This window comes from Pelodiscus sinensis, chromosome 1 (genome assembly GCF_049634645.1).
Source record: "Pelodiscus sinensis isolate JC-2024 chromosome 1, ASM4963464v1, whole genome shotgun sequence".
Classification (NCBI taxonomy): Eukaryota; Metazoa; Chordata; order Testudines; family Trionychidae; genus Pelodiscus; species Pelodiscus sinensis.
In genome coordinates this window covers 160,865,156-160,879,290 of record NC_134711.1, presented here as the reverse complement: position 1 = coordinate 160,879,290, position 14,135 = coordinate 160,865,156, and the positions used below count along the sequence as shown (strand labels likewise).

General features: G+C 41.2%; 1 protein-coding gene across 3 annotated transcripts in view; it reads right to left on the bottom strand.

The window, feature by feature from the left end:
- EPHA6 (EPH receptor A6) overlaps positions 1-14,135 on the bottom strand; it is an 842,774-nt gene that overhangs the window by 27,104 nt on the left and 801,535 nt on the right. For all 3 annotated transcript variants that reach the window (XM_075908927.1, XM_075908942.1, XM_075908935.1), the window contains one exon: positions 7,591-7,740. In XM_075908927.1, coding sequence (XP_075765042.1) covers positions 7,591-7,740 — 150 coding nt within the window. The remainder of the gene's footprint in view (positions 1-7,590; positions 7,741-14,135) is intronic.

Here is a 14,135-nt window from a genome sequence, read left to right as displayed (position 1 = left end):
TTTATAATGAGCAAGAATTCTGCCAGAGGAAGGATACAGCCACACAAAAATGTTTCCTGGGAGGCTAGTTGACTTTATATCAATTCTTTGTGTTAATGCCAAAAGTTTACAAAAGTTTAACAAGATATGTTAAGTACCACCTAATGCAATGAATCAAAAATGATTTAAACATGGCTTCTATTCTAAAAAGCAGGACGGAATAGGTGTCTATCAGAAGAATCTATATTAAATAGAAATACTATAAAAGTAGGTAGAGTTTCATGGATACATGCTATTGAAGCTGCAATCTTTAGCTACTCAGAAAAATAGGCATGAGCCTAATATATTACTGTACTTTCTGTAAAGGATACGTTTCTGAATGATCTTTTTACTATGGTCAAAAGCAAATGATGTAACAGATATAAAATATTCAACAGTCATGCCAATGAAAAGCTGATGAGGTTTTTCTGAAAGACACTATTTTAAAAAGTATTTCATTGGCATTTGTATTTTCTTTGACCCATTACATTTCATTATTTCCTTAGTATGGTCCATTAGTTTCATTCTCTTGTTCAAAAGGGATGTAGACTACTGTTGGAATAATCAATAATTCTCTATTATTAATAACATATCTGGCACTTTTTGATTTCAAAGCACCCCTTAATTAATATTCATAACACCCTATAAGGTAAGTATTATTACCCCCATTTTACAGATAAAGAACATGGAATAAAGAGATGACGCTAGTTTGCCAAACTATACAGTGGGTGGCAAGTGTCAAAGGCAGACCTAGAAATCCAGAGTCCCTGCCATCCACATTCCCTGTTTCTGGACAAGAAGATGAGGCATACCTATAGGTAAGACTAGAAGGCCACCTTCAGGAAAATACTATATCCAAGAAGACCACATTTCCCCTTTGGGGAGACAAAATGTGAAAGAAGCTGGAAGACACTTTTAAAACCCTTTTTAATATTCATTTCTGTAACTTGTTTAGGGCTGCTGAAAGTGTCAAATTGATTCTCCTGGAGTCCTACCTCCCCTGTCTACAGAACAGACATAGATAAGGCTGTAGCAGTAAGTGGAAGCTTTCCCACATCAACAAATCACTGTTCTATTGCTTCAGGGGGTAGTCGAGTTAGTCTGTACAGGATAAACTTAAAAAAACAACACATTATCTGGTAGCACTTTATAGACTAACAAAACATGCAGATGGTATCATGAGCTTTCATGGGCACAGCCCACTTTCTGAAGAAGTGGGCGGTGCCCATAAAAGCTCATGATACCTTCTACAATGTTTTGTTAGTTTATAAAGTGCTACCAGACCATTTGTTCAGGAGCTTCAGCAGGTAGCCGAGTTAGTCTGTTAGGGTATGTCTACACTACCATCCTAGTTCGAACTAGGGTGGTTAATGTAGGCAACCGGAGCTGCAAATGAAGCCCGGGATTTGAATTTCCTGGGCTTCATTTGCATATTGCCGGGCCCCGCCATTTTTAAATGTCCGCTAGATCGGACTCCATGCCCGCGGCTACACGCGGCACGAACTAGGTAGTTCGGATTAGACTTCCTATTCCGAACTACCGGTACACCTCATTCTACGAGGAGTAATGGTAGTTCAGAATAGGAAGCCTAATCCGAACTACCTAGTTCGTGCCACGTTTAGCCGTGGGCACGGAGTCCGAACTAGTGGACATTTAAAAATGGCGGCGCCCGGCAATATGCAAATGAAGCCCAGGAAATTCAAATCCCGGGCTTCATTTGCAACTCCGGTTGCCTACATTAACCACCCTAGTTCGAACTAGGGTGGTAGTGTAGACATACCCCTACAGAAAAAAAAACCCAGCAAGCAAAAGGTCTGGTAGGACTTTACAGACTAACAAAACATGTTCATGGTATCATGATACCATCTACATGTTTTGTTAGTCTGTAAAGTGCTATCAGGCCATTTGCTTGCTTTTTTTCCAGGCCATTTGTTGTTTTTTAAGTTTGTTCTATTGCTCTGAACCTAAAATGGTTTAGTTCAGTCTTCATAATTTAGTCCTTGGACGAAGGGTGCCAGAATCTTTGTAGAAGTGTTTGTGTGTGCGTGTGTGTGTGTGTGTGATGTGGGGAAATCTGAAGTGCGCCCTCCCTCTCTGTGTCTGGCTACTCCAGCAGGGAATCTGATACCCTTTCTTCTTGTGCCAAAGCACCCCCTCATGGGAAAAAAGTGTAAATGCAGTGCCTCCGCAGCAGAATTTATTATTCTGCAGGGGACCTGAATTTTGCGCTTAGGTTTCTTCTGTTAAAAAAGGGTGATGGTGGTGGGGGTGGAGGGAAAGGTGACTGGTTCCCCTGGTTTCCCAATTCTGGAACGTATGCTTTGGACTCTCCATAAAGATTGCCAACAAAACAATTCATTAGCACTAACAGTGCTTCTGGTTTTGCGATGTAGACACTTGATCAGCAGGAACTGTACTAAAAGCAACACTTTATTTCAATCAAGTTCATCCAGCAGAAATCAGACAGACAAAGCCAGATTCTCTCTGTAAGTGATATAAATGTTGAAAGGGTTCTTCAGTGGGTCTTATTCATGACAAAGTTAGTGAAATATATATGGTGAATTTTTACATGTCAATATTGTTGCTAAGTGAGCAAACAAACTGTAAGGGAAACGTAAGTTAAATGCCACTGGTCATGCATCTGACAAAGTGGGTCTTTGCCCACCAAAGCTCGTTACACTGGGTAAATTGATAATAATCATTAGAATGTTTGAATATACATGTGACGGAGCACCGGGGCTCCACACTGAAACCCTGCCGGTCTCCCAGCAACCAGGGAAGGGCAGGGACGCACCTCAAGGGCCCAGCTGGGGAGCCGGAGAGAGCGCCGCAGCTACAAGCGCGGTGGCGCTGGGTGATGATGTCACCTGGCGCGCCCCGCAGAACGCAAGGGGGCGGTGCAGGAGCATTGGGGGCGTGGCGACGTTGGGCAGCATTGTGCCGCCAACTTTAAAAGCTGGCCGGTTGGCAGAAGTGGAGAGGGAGGTTCAGCACGGCCGGAGGCAAAGGACTGAGGGGCGCAAGTGGAAAGGCGCAGGAGAGAGGGGCCTCCTGCCCTGCGCCAAGAGGACCGGCAGAGGGTAGGAAGTGGCCCAGGGCAGGGCAATGGGCGCCCGTGGGTTGGCGTGTTACGGGCGGTCGCCCCGCCGATCATAAGGGAGAGACCGCTGCTATTCTCTCCCCTTTAGGGCCCTGGGCCGGGACCCGGTCGTGAGAGTGGGAACGGGTCCCCCTACCCTCCAGCCCAGGGAACTGCACTCAGAGAGGGCGTTAACAGGCTCAGGCAGCTTGGACAATGAAAACTCTTGTGGGGACGGGGGTGCACGTATTAAAAGTGGTGTAGCAGACAGTGGACTCCGTACTGCCTCTCATTGAGAAAGGGGAATCAAGGGGCGCGTGGGGTACGTGCGCTTAGAACACATAATTCATATGCTTACAATGGGCTTACAAAATGGAGTCTCTGTTGGCTTCCATTTTGTACATCATGAGAGGGATGGAATCCAGGTAAGTCTGGTATTTCCCGCCCAGTAGAGTTTGCATTCATCCCTCAGGTATGCACTCTGCCTGGAGGTTATGCACATGGCTCCTTAGTGTACGCACACTTCCCATTAGAATCTTTGCTCACGGCACCAAAAGTGATGCACTCAACACCCAAGTAACTTTTCCACCAGAAAGGTAATAAAGCGCTCCTGTGAGGAGAGGAGCTGCTGCTGCTGGGGCTGTGTTGCTGTCAGCTGCTGTCGTGCCATGCTGTCTAGTTCAGTCTGTATTGTTGTCCTAACGCTGCCATCTGTGTGTAGAGAAGTCTCACGTCAGAGTGCTGGGCACGGGGATAGTAGCAGCTGGGCTTTTTAACATCATAAGGACAATTTCCTGGTTCAAGTGCATTTACTGAAGAGTTATCCACCTCTGTGCTGATGGAAAAGCAGCCCAAGTCGTCGTGGGTTTCTTGGTGGTCTTGTGCCGAAGGCCTGGATTCGCTTTGAGGGATCTCCTTGTGGTTCCTCCTTTAAGGCTTCCAACTAGCCACAGAGTAGAAGGTCACGAGCAACGACAGTGTACCATCATTTGTAACGTATGATCCTGTTGTATTGGGACTTTCTTATATTCTTTTCTTCTACAGTTAGGGCTGGTTTTGTTTGGTGTTACTGTTTCCTCTGTTTGCCATTTTGGAATTTGACAATATATGGTTTGGCCCTAAATTAGTGTCTGATTACTATTTGTGTGTGACAGAGAGATATCACTGATGATAGAGATACGGCAGTTTATCAGGCGGACCTCGCTTCTGCTTCCAGGGACATTTAACATCATTATTAGCCAGAGTGAGCCTAAATTATTTTAAATTGACGTTGCAGCATTCCCTATGAAACAAGCTTATGCTCCAATAAATCTGTTAGTCTATAAGGCGCCATAGGACTTTTCATTGTTTATGCAGATTCAGACTAACACGGCTACCCCTCTGATACTGGTCATTTTGACACTTTTTATGGATTTTTAACTGAAATATTCTTGTGTACTTTGTATATGGGTTATATCACTGGAGCAATTGTAATATAATTTTTTTTGTTTGGAGGTAGCAGTAGTTACAAGGGTTAAAAATAGTTAATATTAAGCCATAAATAAACCCTGAAAATGATATTTCTTTTCCCTTAATAGTTTCCATATAAAACATATTGGCTGTGTCTACACAGGGCCACTTATTCCGGAAAAGCAGTTGCTTTTCCGGAATAACTTGCCAGCTGTCTACACTGGCCACTTGCTTTTCCGGAAAAGCAATGATGATCTACTGTAAAATTGTCAGTGTTTTTCCGGAAAAACTATACTGCTCCCATTCGGGCAAAAGTCCTTTTCCGGAAAAACTGTTCCGGAAAAGGGCCAGTGTAGACAGCACAGTAGTCTTTTCCGCAAAAAAGCCCCGATTGCAAAAATGACGATCGGGGCTTTTTTGCGGAAAAGCGCGTCTACATTGTCCACGGACGCTTTTCCAGAAAAAGTGCTTTTCCGGAAAAGCATCCTGCCAATGTAGACGCTCTTTTTCCGGAAATACTTATAACGGAAAACTGTTCCGTTTTAAGCATTTCTGGAAAAGGGTGCCAGTGTAGACGTAGCCATTCAATTTACAGGCTCAGAAAATATTTTTAATTGGCAAAACCACTAAGTCTACCTTATGATTAAGATGAGCTATTTCTGTCACTTCCATCAACAACAGTAATGAAGATTCTACATTCTGAACTGAGCTAGCTGAAGAAAGTCCAGAAGGTTTCCTACCCTTGTGTCCTGCTGGCACTTGGTTTATGAGACTCTAGCAGTGGAACAATTTGCCAGGAAGGAGGTGCAGTTGCACATGACCTGCTACGCAGGGATGCAGCTTACACACGTTTGTAAAATATTTTAATATCCTTGGATGGAAAGGGCTATATTACTAATATTGAAAGAATTGCCATTATTACTTTTTATTCTTAAGTTTTATTCAGTTTTAAGTTTATTCAGATTTCTATAGCAGTTTTATGCATATTCAATCAATCCATTCAATATTTTTTTCTGAATATCCAAATTCTTACAATGGCCTCTAATGGGTGTCTCAGAAGAGCTCATTCACAGCTGTTCTATAAATTTAACACATCGGATATAAATCTTCCTTTCCTCACGTGGCATTAGTGAGCTAGACTTTTAGCTCAATCTGTTCATCAGTACAATAATTTCCTCAGAAAGCTCAATACCTAATCTAATGTTTATTAGTTAAGCAATAATACATGACAGACTGTGCAACACCCCAAATTAATGCCTGCCACACATCCAAGAAGTGCATTAATCAGCATTATCATAGGTATGAAATGACTTAACACAATAATAAAATGGTTATGTAACATTTTTCAAAATTGAGTAAGTTTTTAGGAATACATATTACACTGTTGGTAATGTTACAAAATGTATGGTCACAATTTTCAAACTTAGGTACCTAAAGGTTAGCTCCTAAATCCACATTTAGGCAATTAAAAAGAAGTAACCTGATTTTCAAAGGTGCTGAAACTATACAGTTCCCACTGTCTTAAACAGTATTTATGGATGCTTATAATAATTTCTGAAATCAGATCACTTTTATTCAGATGCCTATATGTCATTTTATCAGGCTAACTTTAGACTCCTAGGTTTAAAAATGTTGATCTATGTGAATACTTTCCTATATGCTTGTGTAGCATCAGCTGTGACAGTGAATTAAAATTTTCTAAATATGTTGACCACTGGTGTTGAAGCCTACAATTACCAGGATAAGAAGGACATTTAGTAAATTAACAGAGTATAACTTCATATTTTTCTTCTTTTCTCATGAAGACCAATAAGTGAAAGCTATTTGGGACATGGGTTTAGCCAACTGGAGGCCAAGTAAGTGTCATTTTAAAAATATTGCAAGATTTTCCAAAACAGTCATCATAATTGATATCTTTTCAGATCTGTTATTTCTGAAGTTATGTAAATAGCGGTGTCAGCTAAATGTTTGTAAGTGGACACAAGGACATAAATTTACACACTTGTCTACATTACATGGTGGATTGATGCTGCAGTGATCGATCCCCGGGTCATAGATGTATCGCAGTTGCTGAGATGCGATACATTGATCTCTTGTTGCTTCCAATGACTCCGGTACTCCACCAACACAAGAATAGCCGGTATCAGGAGAGCAGTCCCTTCTGACCTTACCATATGCAAGACATCACGCTAAGTATGTAAACTTCAGCTACACTGTTTGCATATGTAAATCTACCTTTGCAGCATGTTGTGGCCTATGTTTTAGTACAGTAAGTAACTCTGTAGGCATGCGTTTGTTTTACAGAAATCAGTGGGGGTTTTTTGTGACGGTACGCCCCGGCACCTATTTCTGGACACATGGAGCGGCTCTTAAAGGGGCTGTGACCGCATTTTGGCTCCCGGCGCGGCTTTTTTTTTTCTTCTGCTCAACCACTTTGAGCCTGGAGTATTGGCACCTTTTTTTGTACAAAAAAAGCACTTATATCAGCTAACAAACAGAGTGTTTCAGAACTACAGCATACTGACCTTTTGGGAAATTCATATTATTTCTATAACTTCTGTGAGCAAATGGCAGAGATACCTTCACAGTATCCTGTCCAAAATGTTAAACTACAGGTAGTTTATAAAGAAAACGTACATTAATTACTGCATTTAAAAGCAGAACTAGAAATACTCTTCTCGTAGCTTCAGAGTGTATCCCATTAACTCCAGGAGTGCTTTTGGCATCCCCACCTAACACATGTCCACTGAAGGGCACCATCAGGATGCTGTAAACATTTTGGATCAAACCAATCACTGATAAAACATCATTATTCATGGAGGAATTGATATATTGCTTTGCTGAGCAAACTGTAGCCTCAGATGCAGGCACTTGGTTTCCATTGTCTTGGATGGAAGCTGCACACATCTGATCTAAAAATCTAGCAAACCGATTAGAACTTTTTGTAGTGTGGCTTTAGCCTTTCTAGGAAGTAAGAAAATTAATAAGATATGGGGAGACAATCATTTGCAGAGAGAGGCAGATTGGTCCCATGCAGTACTTACATCCTGGTTAGACATTTCCCAATATGGTCTCTCTCCATAAGACATCACTTCCCACATGACAATCCCATAGCTCCATGCATCACTTGCTGAAGAGAACTTCCTGTAGGCTATCGCTTCAGGGGCAGTCCATCTTATGGGTATTTTGCCACCCTGGAAGACATTGAAAACTTCTCAGTATCACTAAAATATGCTATCTTACAAATAAATAAATAACCCCTCTAGATGTTGAGGTTCTGTATTCTCATGCCGGTGGGATGGAATGACAATACAATTTTGCCTTGGCAATTTACTATAAATGACAATGCTGGTATTGGTGGCCTGTGGTATGCAGAATCTCAGACTAGTCCTTTTTTGGGCCTTCAATTATGATACTATTATTGCAAAAAAGGTATTTGCAAAATTTTGATTGCTACAGTTCAATTATTTATCCTCTAGAAAATTCACACTGTGGAGCTCTTTTGCATGATATTATATTTAAACCTTATAATCAGTTATATTTTATCTACTATATTTCATACCTGGAAAATTTTTATGTATTTTTAGGAAAAATGATTTTTTTCCTGATGCATTCTTTCAACAAAAATCGATGTTAATTTTTTTTAGTTACAGACTAACACCACTACCCGTCTGACACTGATTAGAGGAGCTCCTTGGAAAAAAGTTTATTTCTTGAAAGTAATGTATTCATAGTGCCACTAGATGGCAGAATGGGTCAAACAGAAGAATTGACATAACCAGTCATAGCTGTTTTTCAATATACTAAAAATAAAGACTGTTTAGTGTGAACACTATTTCTGGAAGAAGAAAAAAAATGAACACAATTTTGGATGCTGAACAAAAGTCAGACTGCTTTTTTTAAAAAAAGGAAGTAAATTTATATTGTTAATTTAGTTTGTATAGGTGGAAAATTATTGGTAAATAACTTGTCAAAATGTTGCCGCATCATTGTTGCATCAGAAAATATTGCAAGACAAAAATATATGCATACGAGTTTCTCATTTGAATGTTATTATTCCCTTTATTAATTGTAACATCTGTGATATGCTAGTTAATGTCTTTATAGTCCATAAATGACTGCAGCTGAGATATCCCTTGTAGTGCTTATATATTTTTGTTTAAGCACTACGATTTTGTAAATCACTTAGTCCAAATTTGAACATCCAAACTCAGTCCACCCTCAAAACTCACATTGACTTTAATGGGAGCAGTGTTAGGCCACTCATGCTGAATTGCTTTTTAAAATCTCATGCTTTATTCCATGTAATGAGAGCTATCCCCGCCATTTAGGCACTATGGGTATGTCTAGACTACATGGCTCCATCAACGGAGCCATGTAAACTAGTTTACCCCACATAGTCAATGAAGCGGGGATTTAAATAATCCCTGCTTCATTAAAATAAAAATGGCTACCACGCTGTGCCGACAATCAGCTGATCCGGCACAGTGCGGCAGTCTAGACGTGGATCGGTCGACAAGGGAAGCCTTTGTCAACCGCTCCCTTATGCCTCGTGACTATGTCGGGAAAACTAGTTTACATGGCTCCGTCGACGGAGCCATGTAGTCTAGACATACCGTATGATCTAAACCTAGGATGCTAGTACAGATTTTTCCTTGAACCTTGTGAGGATGAGCAAAGGAAAGATATCTTCCATCCTGTCCCCACATGCAGTTCTTGGAGCCACAGAAAAGACAGAAGGCCCAACACAGATATTAACATATTTGGGAACTGAACTGGATACAAGGCAAGATGTATCACAACTACTCAAAGAAAAAAAGTGATAATATAAGGTTGCTGATGAGGGTACTCAAAGGTTCTAGGAAAGTTATACTAAAATGGGCAAAGTTGATCATCAGGCACTTAAACTATGCATGGAGAGTAGCGGTGCTGGGTAGGGCAGGACTTCATAATTTTGTCAGGGTGACCATAGAAATGAGGGAAGATTTGGAGGTATGGGAAACATTTTTTGTAACAGGTACCTCTCCGGGAATTGGCTGTAAAATGTATTGCCAAGGGAGCACGGAGGTAGGCTAAATAGTGGAGCAATGCAAATTACAATAAGAGATGTCCACATTTGAGTTTCCTACTAATATTGGTGGCTTCCAATATGTAGGGTCAGCAATCTAGAAAGTAATAGGTTTGCTTTTAATTAGCAGTCAGCATTGGAGGGTTTTAACTCCCCGTGAGTCCACTCAATAGGGCAGTGAAAACTGGACTGTTACAGGATCCATGCAACCTTTCATGAGTGACTGGAAAAGGCAAAAATGAGTTAGTATTGTCTGTCTGTGATTGCAGAAGACATAAGAGACAAGGTTGATGTTTAGATTTTCAGGCAATCCATTGGGCATTGGTCCCACAAGCAGCAGCGAGGTTGACAGATGGACTGCAGCTGAGCTTCAGAACTGAGGCTGGCAGCCTTCCGTGATTTGGTGGAAGGGGCTCATTCTGGAATCAGCTCACATCTCGTCTGCATTTATTGATGGGTGCACTATACCTTTCTAACGCCATGGTTATTTACCTCAGGGAAAATTATCTAGGCCTGGGGCCTGCAGAATTCAGAGAGAAGTGGGATGGATTAGACCGGGGTGGGAAACCTGTGGCCCAGAGTTAGATCTGGCCCCCAGATTGTCTGGATCCACCTCCTGAACCACTGGGGAGCTGGCACGCCAGCTATATAGCTCTTCTCCCACTCTGATCCTGCATCTCCATTCTGCTCCTGCACCCTACCTCCCACTCAGCCCTCCTACTCACAGGCTGCTCCTGCACCCCTATCATTCTCCCAGAACCCACACCCTCTTCCTAGCAGCCCTCTCCTCCCACTCCTCATGTTTTTGCTCCACCCTAGACCATAGAGAGGCCCACAAAATCTACTCGCTTGGGTCCCCCAGGTTCTCGTGTGCAAGGAGATTGTGGGTTTTTGTTTTGCTTCTCATTTTTGTATAGCTCCCACTGATTTAAGTTCCCCACCCCTGGATTAGACAGCCACAGCCAAACATGAGATTGGTTTGGTCAGAAATTCTCACAAAGCATGTATGGCAGGGAGCTGTCAATTTTTCTGGATGCAGGTGGTTCAGTGATTTTACATAGGGACATCCAATAAATGTACAATATGTTGAAGGTTTTTAAGGAATGAAGTAGTGTACTTGTCAGGGAGCTGACATTTTGGCTGTGGAAAATTAAGGGTTGGATTAGGTAAGAAATAGATTCCACCTGGTGCTTAAATCGATCTCTGTGACTGTCTTTCATGCACCTGTGTGTCTTGATCAGTGAATATTTCTCACTGATCAGCCCTTGGCCTGCCCTCACACAACTGAAACAGGCAATACCCCCACTCCTCCTGACCATGAGCAGCAAAGAATTGGTTCTTAAAAAGAAACTAAATCTACTATTATTTTATAGTCCTGCCCTTTTTATGTTCACCATTTCTCATGATCTGACAATTCGGCTGTGTCTACACTGGCACCCTTTTCCGTAAAAGGGATGCTAATGAGACACTTCAGAAAAGCGCCAGTCTAGACGGGATCTTGCGGAAAATACGCCGTTTTCCGGAAGATCCCTTATTTTCCGCAAGATCCCATCTAGACTGGCGCTTTTCTCCGGCAAAACCCCGAGCCGGAAAAAAGCGGCAGCCATGTTCATGCAAATGCCGTGGGGGATATTTAAATCCCCCGCGGCATTTGCAATTCCGACTGGTCTCATTAGCATCCCTTTTACAGAAAAGGGTGACAATGTAGACACAGCCTTCGTGTTAAAGTAAATGGACAGATTCCCATTAACCGTCTATGAGAGCTGGATCAGGTTCTCCAGCAGCATGTGCTTTTAACACAAAGACAAATTATGTTCATGTTGATTGTTACAACTGGGGGCAATATGTGCATGGATTGTTCATGCCAGTTAAAATGCTCTTTTCATATAAGACTCTTTCCATATGTCCATATATGAATGATCAGCAGAGTGTGAACTCTGGAGCTATGTGAACACTGCAGGCTTGCGCAAGAACAGCCATTCTTGCACAAAAACTTGAGGAGTGTCCACACTAGAAGCCTGTTCTTGCACAAGAAAGTTTACAGTAGATCATCAGAAGAGAGGGCATTTTGCACAAGAGTTATTTCTCTCCCCATGAGGAATAAGCCTTTTTGTGCAAGAGCTCCTGTGCAAAAAGGCTAGTGTGGATGGGAACATGGCTAAAATGGCCATCAGAGCTTTCTTGTGCAAGAGAGCGTCCGCACTGCCATGGACGCTCTTGCACAAAAGCACATCTTTTATGCAAAAACACATGGCAGTGTGGACGCGCTCTTGCACAAGAATGCTTGCACAAAAAGTTCTTTCGCAAAAAGCCTGCAGTGTAGACATAGCCTGCCAGTTTTAAGGGAAGGTGGAAAAGAGGAATTTCTCTTCCTGACCATGATCACGGCTTATTGGATGAGAACTTATGTATAGTTTGAGGACTGGGCTTAGAGATTTAATAGATGCTCCTCAGCCCTAAGTAATGCTGGTACATTCCCAGTTGACTTTATGAAAACAAATTTCTTCTCAGAAGCTAGTGTCCACTGACATCCAAAGCCTTTTAAAGATATTAGTGGCCTGAAAATGGACAGAATCCAAATACAAGTTCTGAGACACAAGAACAGCAGCGAGGAATATACTATAAAGGTGAAGAAATGAAATGTTACTAATATGAATGTTCAGAATATTAATTTAAAGCTCTATATCATGTTGTGAAATATATTAATGAATTGTTAAAATGAGCGTACATTTTTAATTTTGTGGAAGTTTAATCAATGGAAGACATTTTTATCTATAATTTATCAGCTTTTGAATTTTAATGAATAGTTCTGTTGTTAATTACTAAATTTCTATGTTTAGAGAAAACACAAATAATGAGTAGCTGACATTTGGATAGTCATAAAATATTCTTTTTATATGAAATTATCAACAGAACTATGCATTCAAGTCTGAATGTAGATAATGAATTTATTCATTAAAATTTGATTGAGGATAGAGATCTCATCATCATTCCTTTCATGAATCTGATCACATATCCAGAAAATAACCTCAGAAGAGGTCACTGTTGTCACTGTGAATGTCATTCATAACAAAATTTGATTTTCATGTAGCTGACTTTTTAAAGAATCTGATTAGTCTACCAAAACCAGCTTCGTCATACAGCTTTACTGACTGGCTCCTTTGGGACTGATTGAGTCGTGCCTCCTACAATGTGAAAATAAGAATGGAGGATAGAATCTTAACTACAAAATTCATGGAAGTCCATTCCCTTGGCACAGGATGTGTTCAATGTTGTAGCATAAAAGGAATCTCTTGGGCTCCCTAATGGCAAAGAGAAGCAAATCCTCCTAAATTCACACAGTAGACTCATCTTACACAAAGTCGTCATGTGCAAAAATGTATATTTCAGTATTTAGTTATGTTTGCAGAATATCTTTTATGCAATAAAACTGTTTTATTTCTTGGGAAGAAATCTGAAAGGTTGAGACCTCAATATGACTAACAGTAAAGACTGATCTAACAGAAAAATATTACCGACTATTCATGCATGAAAAGGACACACATAAGATTCAGGGTCACTAAAATGACATTTCAAGTTCATGAGAAAAGTAATAAACAACACCATTGTTATTGGCCATTTCTTTTTAGTTTTCACTTATTTTTGAAAACAATGTTGTACACAAAGTGAGCCACCTTCAAATTAAAATAATTTATACATTATCTAAATGTAACTACTCTACTGAAAGCTGTCACAGTTTCCTCATTCAGAAAGCCTTTACATAAGAGAGCAGTTTTTTTGTTGAGATCCATGCTGCATTTTTGCCTAATCTCTAAAATATATAATGAGCTCAGGGCTCAGGTCTGGATTTAGACCTTGTTAGCCTTGAGGCACAAGACTCAGAGGCCTCCCTGCTTCTTGCAGCAGCCTGGTGCTGCACAGTGTCTCAAAGTTCTGCCCCCTCCTGCCCACAGCGTCTTGGTGTTCCTAACCACAACAGGTGGCAGGGGAAGCTAACCACTTTTAATTTTTAGGTACCCTGCCACCCAACATCTCTCTGTCCACAGTCTCTCCACTGCCCAGCTCTCCATCACAACTTTCCAGTGCCTGACAGAGCCCCCCGCCCATTTACCAGTGTCTCAACACACACAGACCTCCCCCACCAATCCCTGCAAAGACCCACCCCCAGCTGCCCTCCAGCTGCACTCATTCCTGTGCCCAATGGGAAATCTGGCCCTATCAGTGATATGCTGATTTTGTTTTCTTGCAGTAAAACAGTTCTAATAGTGACATTCCAGTGCTTATGATTTAGCCTTTTTTTCCTTTTTGTCTTCTGAATAGTGATAGTTCCCCACGTTAATTAATTCAGGGCAAATAACATGAACACAAGCGCCATATTATTAACTTGAAGCTGCATTGTGCACTAGGACATTTATTGGTATAAGATACACACACATCCACACACATGAACACCCTTCTCCCCTGCCTTACAGAGTTGACAAGAGTGCCCTATTATCTAAAGATAGAATTATACATTATACA